We start from the raw sequence: 12,194 nt of genomic DNA on the forward strand, positions 1-12,194 counted from the left end.
TCTGGGGACTAAAGGAGGAAACAAATAGGATGTCTTGGTAGGTTTGGTAATTTACCTAATTTTCATTAAATAATTCAAGTTGATTCTAATTTTTGTGTGTATTAATTGGAAAACTTTTTCTGTTTTACTTAAAGAAAGCTTAGGGTTTTCTTTATTTTTCATATGCATTTTTGACTAATTTCTATAAAACTTTGGAAGGGGTATTTCTTTTATGGTAGAATCTAACTTTCACAGGAGATAGAAACCATACTTGAGGGCAAGCATGGGCTAAGTAGGGGGAATTTGATAACACTCTAGAATAACATATTTTTATGTATTAATTATGTATTTATTCTGAGTATGATCCTGCTAATTTGAGCTATTTATGATCTTTTATCTCATAAGGACTAAAGCAAAATTAAGGGCCAAAAGCGTGAATTTAGAGATAAAATTGGCCAATGTGAGGCACAAGGAAAAGTTGGTGCCAAAAGTGCAAGCATGGAGGACACAAGGGTTGAAATGCAAAAAGAAGAGATTTTATTCTATTAAACTCTATTTTAATTATATTAGGATAATTAATATTGAAATAATTATTAAGGATTATTTTTAGGATTTTATTTTATCTTTATTTATCTTCAATTAAATGTATTTATCTTTTAGGAATTTAAGTAGGATTAGAATATCTCCCCTAGCACTATAAATAGGGGGTGAAGTGACTCCAAAGGGGATCCCATCTTTTATTTTTCTCCTGTAAACACTCTCTCCAAAAGTCTAGGCTTTTGTTCTTCTCATATTTCTTTTCAATAAAATCTTTATTTTTATTTATTTATTTTCTTTTCTACCACAACCATGAGCCACTAAACCCATCTAGCCGAAGGTTGTCAAAAATCCCTAAAAGAGTTCATGAGGCTTAGAATTCGTACTTAGCCTCCTCGCTGAGTATTCATCGTTTCTCCGCACTACGGGGCTGACGCTTCCGTCCATGTCCCTTAAGAAGTAAGCTTTTCAACGTATGCAAAGGCGGCCGCTTTGTATGTTTTGGGAAGGTTGTACAGTCGGTTCGTTAGCTTACTGCGTCAGAGGTTGGCGAGCCCAAGAGACAAAATGGCATGGGATTCGCCATTGAGAACCGTTGATCTAGCATAAGACGATCCCACAGAAGCGATTGTTGGCTAGAGTCAGGTTCCACTAAATCATAAGTCTAAATCCTTGGAACTGGTGGTCATAGTCGTCCTCTTCCACTATAATTGGCTTATTCGGTTTGGGAAGGATCATCTAAAAGCCAATGATTGAACCCAAGGCGGAACGAGACAACTGGAGGCTGGAATCTCCCATAAGAATTTTCTTCCTCTTAAACTCTATTTTTAATTTCTCAAATTTTTGATTCAATATTCTTAATTTTTTTATTTTATTTTTCGTTTCCAGATCCAACCCTTTAATTCTGTTATTGTTTTTATTTTTCAGGAACGTAGGTTGTCTTGGGCAAGACTCTGCCCAGGATTCCACGGAACAAGATATTGTGAAAATTCAATCCTTGAGGATTTGACCCTACTTCCCTTTTACTATTCTTTTTTTTATTATTTATTAGGGATAGGATATTTTTGGTGCTTTCAACGACCACATCAAGAGTTTGGTTAGTTTAGGGTTTTTAAAAGGACTTCAATACTAACAGGTGTCGAGGTCAAGTTAAATATTAAACACAAGCTTTACAAAATACTTTAATGGTTAGGGTTAGAGTTTAAAATTTTTAGTAAAACATCGAGTCAACACCAAAAGGTGTCAAGATAGTTTTAATGATTACTTAACCAGTTTCCTAATTCTGATGAGCTCAAAAAACTTAACGGCACAAAAAATTTAAGGGGCCTCAACAACCAAAATTGTTGTGTTGAGGTAGCTATAAAAAAAAACCTATTCTAAAAAACAAGTTTTACGTATACTTATTTTAGGATATACTTTTTTAAATTATTATAATAAAACCTATTTTTTTAACACAGTAAAATCTAGCTATACAACTTTACTTATGAAATTTAAAAATAAAAAAATATTTCTTTGCGAAAAAGATTATATATTATTTGCGATGTTAACAAAAAATTAATATTTTTTTATAGTTGGATTAAAGCTTAGATAGCATAAAGTTTTATTGGTCGAAAATAGAATCTTTGATAATGTTTTTAATAGTAACAATTTATTTATTTAATTTTAATTATGAAAGATTTTATTTATTAATTCGTTAATAAGATATTTATCCAATTATATCTAAATCGCATATGTGAAATATCAATCAAATTTCCTCTACTAATTAAATCTTGACGGTTCATTATCAAGATATGGTTCAAGAGCAGGAATTGGTGGAGTGGCTTGAGGATTAAGCGGTGACTGGTTGTTTGGTTTCAAGATGTCACTAAGTATCACATATATTTTCTAGATTGAAGTCAAAGTTGTTTTTGAAGGCTTGAGACTAGCTTGGAATAAAGGGTTTAGGCAAGTGGAATTGGAGAGTGATAATGGTTTCCTTATTGAAATTCTCCAAACGGGCCTTGCATTAGTGAGCAATGTTGTTGAAATTCAGCTGATCCATGATTTGTGCCTCAAAGACTAGAGAGTAAAATTCAGAAGTATCTGAAGAACAAATAATAAAGTGACGGGTCGTTTAGCCAAGATGACTAGTAGTGATATTGAGCATTTTGTGCATGAAATCAAGACATTATTAGAAGACGATACTCATTCGAATATTCTTGAAGAGTGAATTAGTAATTAGCATATTTTCTTGTATCTAGACTTAGGCCTATGTTTGCCAACAATAAAAGGTATTAGTAGGAGAAAGGCTGTCCGTATTTGCCCCAACAGTAAAGCAGAAAGAAACAGCCAAATTAAAGTATGAAAATTGAGGTTGACATTTCACAATTTGATGAGAAAATATGTCAAAGTAATGTGGTGGGAATTTCGTGGCCTAAAACATTTTTGAATTTTAAGCTTAATTGGACAAGAAAAGGAAAACAATTTGCCTTGTGTTATAAACTTTTAGATTGAATCATGTTACCACAAAGTTACCCTTTTCTAAAAGTGCCTTTTATGCAACAAAAATGGTTTTCCTCAAGCTACATTAAAGTAAGTTTGATTTTAGTGGGCAACTTCTTTTTTTTCTTTCTTTTAAAAAATACCATTTATTTAATTTTAGTTATATAATCTTATCCTAAAATCTTGAACTTTACGTTCACATTCGAATCAGTATGAAAATGTGGGTTTTGATCTTATTCTATATAATGTTTTTATTTGTAAACTTTGATTACTGATTAGTTTTTTTTAATAGTAATGCCATAAATAGGATAAAAGAATAGTAAATTAATTAACCTAGAAAAATATTTGAAACCTTTTAACTGATTGATAAAATATTAAATAAATAAATATTTTAAAAGGAGAAAGACAAGGTTATTTATGAATAAAAAGGGTGCACTAATATTAACTCAATTTAACCCTTTGGTTTGCTAAATTTGATTAAGAAAGAGTGAGAAAAATATTGCTAGTTAAAATATTAATTTTTAAACAATATTGGTATGGTAATTTGCGTGACAATTCTCATGTATTTCACATTAACATTACATTATTGCCTTTATATGGCGTTTAACAAATATTCTAAACATAAAAAAATTCAAAACAATTAATATGATATACACATGAATTGCAATGTAAATTTTTATATTTAAAAAAAATTTTAATAAAAAAAATTCAACCTTTCTTGAGCACTAAATTTAATTAAAAATATATATAGATAAAGACGCAATTATTGTGATTCCGCGTAAGACATAAAATTGCAAAGGAATAAAACATTAAAAAAAAGGGATTAAGCTGTGATTAGATGAAATGACGTAAGGAGGTTTTGAAAAATAGAAGAAAGGAGTACTTAAAAGTTGGCCACTTGCCGTTGGAAAAATTCTTGCATCTAGCTGTGAAAATTCTACGCCAGTTTGTTTACAGTCGAAGCCAATTTTTCTAAAGTTTGAGTCGGTGACATCCATTTCTCCATTATTCCGGAACCCGTCGTGTGTCGATGAGATAAGAAGTGGGTTAATGGAATGGGACATGCCATCTTTCCATACATTTGTAGATTAATTAAATACGTGACTTACTAACGGTGTTAGGTACAAGTCAAGCAATTAGGAACGTAAACTACCCCCATCTATTTCATATTTTTAGGCTTCAACTTTCAACAATCATTTTCTTTTATTTGAGTAAAATATATGTATAAATACCAAATTTCAAATCAATATTTCCTTCTCAAATCTTTCATCTATTTAATGCAAATAAATATTTTATTTATTATCATAATTTATATTTTTTAAAAATAATCAAAGCCCCAACCTCATGATTAACCACCACACCATGCCCCATGGTTGCTTATATTATATTATATATATTAATTCTTTAACTAAGTTGACATTGCAAGTCAATTGAACACCAACTCATTTAAGAATTATAATATTATTTTTATAAAGTAAATCATATTCTTTTGAAAATATTTCTTTTATATCTGATTTGAATTTTTTCAATTTTAACAAAAATTACATTTAAATTTTTAAATTTTTTATAAATTGTTACCTAAAATGGTCACTCACGTCCTAAATGTGAAATAAATTAATAATTGTTGTGCTTTTTAAACGTTATAAACAAATTTAACATAATCCATATATTCTTTAATTTAAGGAATATTAGTAGATTACAAGTGCAAGTGAAATATAATCATAAATATAATCCGGACTACATATGTGAATAATAAATGTAATCAATTATTACAAAAGTACATGCCAATTGATCCAATTTGAGATTACAAATATAATTACGGGTGAAATTATAAGTGGGTTAATATTTGATATATTAGTATTGTAAATAGTTTTAAAATTTTGTCATATATCTGTTTTTTAAATATTTTACTATAGGTTAGCCGTCTAACTTTGCATGTAGAGTTTAAAAACTCTATTAATAGTGTATTAAATATTTTCCCATTATATAATTACTAGAAATTCCATCGCACATGTATGAGTATGAAAACCACATATTTAGAATACAATAAATAATGAAATGTAATATCTGAAACTAGTAAGAATAACACATATGAGATATGTACGGAATTAAAATAAAAAATAATTTAAGTTGCAAGTAAAAGCAAATTTAAATAGGTAAATATAATATATTAAGAATATTAAATGCACTCTAATTATTTATCATAGTATTGTCATTTTTCTTGAGTTAGTATCAAGTGACATTGACTCAATTGAGGGTATTATCAATAAGATTATGACATACTCACTATCTGGTGAAAATAATTATATAATATATTTATTAAGAACTCGTATAAAAACTAATTATTACTTTAATTGAAATAGTCAAGTTGGGAGAGTACATGATTGGTGTTTTTGGTTCAAATCCCACCAAAAGTATGATTTTTTCCTATATTTTATGTAAAACACAAAAATACCCTTAACTTAGTATTTAATTTTTTGAAATAAAAGTATTTTGGTAATTTAATAAATGAGTTGGGACCAATTATTGGTGCCACAAACTCAGTCAGAATATTTATATATAACTAGAAATCCTATCACACATATATGAATGTGAAAACTACAGATTTAGAACATAAATGTGTGTTTGAATATAATATATAATAAATAATGAAGCATGTGGTTTGAAACTAATTAACCATAATAACACACAAAATATGTATGATATTAAAATAAAAAAATTAGATTAAATACATCATATTAACAATACTAAATGCAATACAGTTGTTTATTATGATGTTGTCATCAATCGTGAGTTGATATTGAGTTTACTTGTAACACCAACTCAATTAACAATATTATTAATATATATATATGCAACTTATGAAAATAATTAATTGTGCATATTAAAATAAAATTATATAAAATATTATTATCAATAAATTTAAAATCTTATTAATCCAATCAAATTCTATCATAGGCATATTTTAATTTTTATTAACTTTTACTAAAATAAAAAAAAACTAAAATGATTTTAAATAATTTAATTTAATTTAATTACGCATTATAATTTTTTAATGTTATTAACTCTAAATACTAATTCAATTATAAATTTAAATAATATAGATATGGAAGAGTTAATGGTGACTTTCCTGAAACACCATATCTCTCCCATCGCTGCGGTTTTGAATTTTGACCCATCAAACTTGCCGGTAACTTTCTCCCCAATTTTTTCTTTTATTTAAAACTTACCAGTCCGTCACCCCCCACACTCTCCCTTCTTTAATCTTTAATCTTTCCCTTTAACCCTCTGCCCCCAACCCAATCACAAGATTTCTGTCAAATCCCCTTAAATTCGTATTTTCTCTTCTTTCCTTTTCTCAGAAAACATGTTTTTCTTTCCAGGTGCAACAAAAATCGCCTTTGAAATTCTCCTCCTCTAGTTCCCCCCCCCCTTTCTTTCTGGATTCTGACGAACCATGACAATTCTTTATAACCCATTTTTTCTCTTGTTTATAACTTTCGTTTTCCTGTTTCTTTTCCGGGTTGTTTTGATCAAGACCGGACTGATTTTTACTGTCAAGAAAAAGTGGCGTCTTTTTGAAGATTGCTTTCATGTCTACCAGTTGTTCAAAGTCCCCAAATTCAATGAAAGCATGCAAAGAAACCAACTTTATCACAAAGTTTTTGTTTATCTCAATTCACTCACTTCCATTGAAGATTCCGATTTCACCAATCTCTTCACCGGCAAAAAACCAAATGAAATCCTTCTCCGCCTCGACCCCAACCAAATAATCGAAGACGATTTTCTGGGTGCCAAGATTCTCTGGATCAACGAAGATAACAATTTGGTGTTGAAGATTCGAAAAGCCGATAAACGAAGAGTTCTCCGGCCTTACCTTCAACATATCCACTCAATTTCCGATGATTTGGATGAGAAGAAACGAGACTTGAAGCTTTACGTGAACGTCGTTGGCCATGGCGATGATCACAAGGGACGGTGGAGATGCGTTCCCTTCACGCATCCTTCAACGTTTGAAACAATAGCTATGGAATCTGACCTTAAAAACAAAGTCAAATCCGATCTCGAGTCTTTCCTCAAAGCCAAACAGTATTACCATAGGTTGGGTCGTGTTTGGAAACGAAGCTATCTCCTTTACGGTCCTTCAGGTACTGGAAAATCAAGCTTTATCGCAGCTTTGGCTAATTTCTTGAGTTACGATGTTTACGACATTGATTTGTCCAAAGTTTCCGATGACTCCGACCTTAAACTTCTCTTGTTACAAAGCACGGCCAAATCCGTGATTGTCATCGAGGATCTTGACCGGTATTTGTCGGAGAAATCAACGGCCGTCAGTTTGTCGGGAATTTTAAACTTTATGGACGGGATGTTAACCTCCAGCTGCAGCGAAGAAAGGGTCATGGTCTTTACAATGAACGGCAAGGATCACGTCGACCAGGCGGTTCTCAGACCAGGAAGGATTGATGTTCATATACATTTTCCCCTATGCGATTTCACGGCATTTAAAACGCTGGCCAATAGTTACCTGGGGCTCAAGGATCATAAGCTGTTTCCGCAAGTAGAGGAGATTTTCCAAAACGGGTCGAGTTTAAGCCCGGCTGAGATTGGGGAGTTAATGATCGCCAACCGGAATTCGCCGAGCAGAGCTTTGAAATCCGTCATTCATGCCTTGCAAACGGACGGCGATGGGAGGGGGGCTTTGAATATCGGGCGGCGGTCGACCGAGAATGGGCCGAGGAAATTATCAGGTGAAATGGGTGAAGGGAGTGGGGTTTTTGGTAAGGAAGGAGCCAATGCGGTGAAGGAGTTTAAGAAATTGTACGGATTGTTGAGGGTCAAAAGCAGTAGAAAATCTCAATCCTTCGATCTTAACGGTGACCAAAAGGAAGGCGGATGATGATGATGAAGAAGCTTTAGCTTTGTAGTTTTATTGATTTCTCTCTTTTTTGTTAAAACCAAAAAAATCTGAATAGCGGAAATAGAATTAGATTCTGTTGAATTGTAGTAAACTCTGCCCATATGGTTATTTTTACAGCTTTTTGCATTGAAAAACATTGTCAAGTAGTACCTCCCTTGATTTTATTTGTCTAGGTTTTAGGAGTATGTATCTAGGGAAACGTAGATATTAGTACTTCAATTGTATTTTATTTTTTATTAAAACTATCTTTGTATATGCCAACATGACATGATTGATGAATGGGACGATGCACATGATACTAAAAACAAAAGACACTGAGGCAACTTCCATGGGCGCTTGCAATTTCAATACACTTTGTGTCAGACGAATGGGTGGAGTGCGGAAATCGGTGAAATTACCAAAAGCCCTTTCAAAATGTCAAACCCACAGTTGAAAGTCGTGGGATTCGCACTTCTGATTCACCATCTTTTACATATTAACCCTTCTCTCTCTAATATTTTGATTCCGGGTCAACACAACTATTCCACCACCAATCTATACAATGAATCCTTCTTTGGGCTGACATTTCTGCCCCCAAATATTTATAATAATTTAAACATGTTCTCAAAGTTAGTTTTTATACGTTAAATCAAAGAGTAAATTGATCATTTTACTGAAAAATATAATATTTTGTTTTAAGAGACACATATGGCATGTCATGTGAATTGTTTAATTATTCTATCTACCACGTTAATTTTTAATAATACAAAAGGATATAATTTTTATCAGAAAAGATAACTTTTTGATACACGAAAAAAGGGAATTATTAATGTTAAAAAAAGAGTACATAAATTATAATACTCACGGCAGAAGAAAAAAAACGTGATAGAAAATGAATCATTATAACAATATCTAAAATATGTTATAAATTAAACGCAACCACGATAAGTAAATAAAATATTTTCTAAATTCAGTCACTATAATAAATTACATAAAACATGATAAATAAATAAAATGTTCTCTAAATTCAATCACTGTAATAAATTACTTAAAACACGATACGGTAAGAAAAATATGTAAAGATGGCAAGTACGCACAAACATATCAAATTTTATATAACAACAACAATAAATATATAAAAACATAAAAACATAAATATAAGACATAAAAAAGTTAATAATGAAATTAACTCAAGTAATATTTTATTTTTATTTATATAGATAATGCATATAAATTTAAAACAAATTCAAATTTTATAGCTGATGTAAAAAATTTCAAATATTAAATATATATTAGGGTTGATATACTATTTACCCTCCAAAGTTGCATCTAATTATCACTTTGGTACTTAAAGAATTTTTTGTATCAATTTAATATCTGAAATTTCCGACCCATTATCAATTTGTCCCAGTCATTAATGGTGTTTAAAAAAAAACCACATCACCGAAACTTTATTTTCTTAAAATAAATTTAAATACGGAAAATGTGAAAATAAAAAAAATTCTCATTTAAAAAAAAGAATTATATAAAATTCTTAGAAACTAAAAATATTTATTTTTATTTTTTAAAAATACATAAAACACACGAAAAAAAAGAAAGTTCAAAAAATTATGAGATAATTCAAAAAATTAACAATAAAAAATGAAACTTTATATAAAATTTCTAGAAATTAATTTTTTTTTTAAAATACATAAAGTAAGAAAGTAAGAAAATACAAAAATTGTAAAAAAAAAATCTCAAAAAAATATGGAAAGCTTTAAACATACAAACATATGACATAAAATTTGCCTCAATTTCTTATTTTTTGTTTCAATAGCAACTTCAAGCAATCCATAAAATTTGACATAAAATTACTTTTGATCAAGATCTATATAGTGATAAAATCTTTCACCATCCTTAAAATATAATCTTTCACCATCCCTAAAATATAGAAATAAAATAGACTAAACAAAACCATCATAATTAATGAAGAATTTAAATAATAATGCAATACAAAACTGTGGAGTGTGTATCGCAATTTTCGGACAAACCAATGTCAAAGCAAAGTCGACATTGCGACAATGTGACACAAGACGTCATGATGAGGATGTACGGGACGTCCCGACGACAACGTCCCAACTAGGAGACATACAACATCGCAACGACACGACGTGTTCCCCTCACAAATGAGTTTATTCTCTTAAGTTAAACTCCTTTATCTTTTCCTAGTTGAACTTTGATATTTCAATCAGATTAATCCTTTAATTTTAGTCTATAAATAGGGCCACAACAACCTTAAAATTGGGAATTATAATACAACATTAGAAATAAATTAAGAGAGAGCTTTGAGGGAATTTTGTGTTTTAGCCGGAGAGCTTTGTATTAAGGGTTTAGGGTTTATTTTAGAATTTATCCATCTTGTACCCTTCAATTATTTACTCATCAGTGAAGTCTCTATTTTCCCATGACTTTTTATCCTCTTCACCGAAGCAGTTTTTCCACGTAAAGATTTGTGTGTTACTTTTGACGAAACTGTGATACTTCACCTAAAAAAAGAGTCACCTGTCTTTGACGGCACAAAAAAACAGAGTGACTCAACCAAGGTGGAGCCAAAGCCGAAGCTAAAGGGTGACATTGCGACAACACGACAAACGACTTTGCAATGACACAACGAATAGAGGTGACGTCATGTGTAACAACCCGATTTTGGGTCTAGTCGGAACAGTGGTTTTGGGACCACAAATTCGACGAGGAAAAATGTAATGGCCTGAATTTTCAGAGGTGTCGGAACGGTGATTCGAGATCACTAAATTCGACAAATGGGTAGAAAATATTATTAATTTAGTGAGTATAAGTTAAATGTGAAGTTAGGAAAATTTTTGAAATAGTGAATAGTGCACTAGAAATAAATATTAAAATAATTAGAATCGAAAATGAGGTATCAAGACCTCAAGGATTTTAAATCGAGCAATAAATATTTTTATAAATATTTATGGAGTGTTAAAAAGTTAGTATTAAAGTTTCGTTAAGAAATTTTAAAGTTCCAATAATTAATTGAACAAAAATGACTAAATTGTAACAAATGAAAAATTATGGGAAATGATTAAATAGCTTAAATGATAAAAGGAAGAGGACTTAAAATGAAAATAGACCCAAGGTCTATTTGGGCTGGACGACAAAGGCATGAAATCAGCAACAAAGTAAGGAGAATTAAGGGCAAAATTGGAATATTGCAAAATTTACTTAATAAAGTTAGGACCAAAGTGGAATTATCTATATTTCTCTTTATTTTTCTACATTCTCATCAGCAAAAACACCATAGAAGGGATTCCTTAAGCTGGTTCTTCCTATTTTTACTGTAGGTAAGTTCAATTTTATGTTTTTGTGACTTTTACAACTAGGCCCACTTGTTGAATTCATTAGTTTTTGATTCTATGAAAGAAGTTGAAAGTTGCTATGAATATGTGCTGGAAGTATATGATGATTTAGTATGGAATTAGAGCTTTAAATTGTTCATATGCTGATTTTATTGAAAGAATTGAATAGAAAGTGAATGTTTGGGACCTAATAGTAAAAGAGTTTGAAGATAGAGCTATATGTAGAAATTCTGAATTTCAATAGTTGTGAAACAACTTATAATGTCTAGGTAAAGTATTAATTGAGGAAATTAGATTAATTGAGGGGTTAATTGAGAAAGGACCAAATTGTATAAACTGTGAAATTTGGGGCAAAAAGGAAATCAACATTTTGCACTAAAGCAGTTTTGGACAGCAACAGTAGTATAACTTTGAAAAATCACCAAAAATTATGGGAATTGAATTAGAGGGTGAATAAAACATGAAATTAAATCTCATTGAGTCTAGTTTCTCATAGAAGAAACGTGTAAGCAATGAAATTGTAAATCATGAGATATAATAAATTTTGTGAGACAATATCAGAATGATTTCGGGTTCCCCTGTTCTAACTTTGGAAAATCATAAAAAATTGAATAAAAATATTTATGAGTTATAATTTATATTTTTAGAATCCTTAATGAGTCTATTTTCAAAGGAAATAAACAAAAATATCATCCAAATTCTGTACAATTAGATAATTCATTTTTAGTGAAGAGTAGTCGGAACTGTCAGACAACAAAGCAAGGGAACTTTAAAGAATAAAATATACTATTTGGCTGAACAAAAAATTATAAAAATTTTATGGTAAGAAGGTATGTGAGTCTAGTTTCAGGGAAAATTAACGGATCTTAATTTGGAGCTCTTTATCTCTAGATAAAAATAATTTAGTGACTCTGACTCGGATAAACAGTTTTGAATATACATGT

General features: G+C 30.3%; 1 protein-coding gene across 1 annotated transcript; it reads left to right on the forward strand.

The window, feature by feature from the left end:
- Nucleotides 1–6,121: 6,121 nt before the first annotated feature.
- On the forward strand, nucleotides 6,122–8,170 carry LOC107954439 (AAA-ATPase At2g46620). Its single transcript, XM_016889997.2, has one exon. It carries the CDS (start codon nucleotides 6,455–6,457, stop codon nucleotides 7,892–7,894), a length of 1,440 nt encoding a protein of 479 aa, XP_016745486.2. The 5' UTR covers nucleotides 6,122–6,454; the 3' UTR covers nucleotides 7,895–8,170.
- The last annotated feature ends 4,024 nt before the right edge of the window (nucleotides 8,171–12,194 follow it).

This window comes from Gossypium hirsutum, chromosome D07 (genome assembly GCF_007990345.1).
Source record: "Gossypium hirsutum isolate 1008001.06 chromosome D07, Gossypium_hirsutum_v2.1, whole genome shotgun sequence".
NCBI classification, from domain to species: domain Eukaryota; kingdom Viridiplantae; phylum Streptophyta; class Magnoliopsida; order Malvales; family Malvaceae; genus Gossypium; species Gossypium hirsutum.

Coding starts and splice junctions, on each gene's coding strand:
- LOC107954439 (XM_016889997.2), top strand. CDS start 6,455: ATGACAATTCTTTATAACCCATTTTTTCTCTTGTTTATAACTTTCGTT.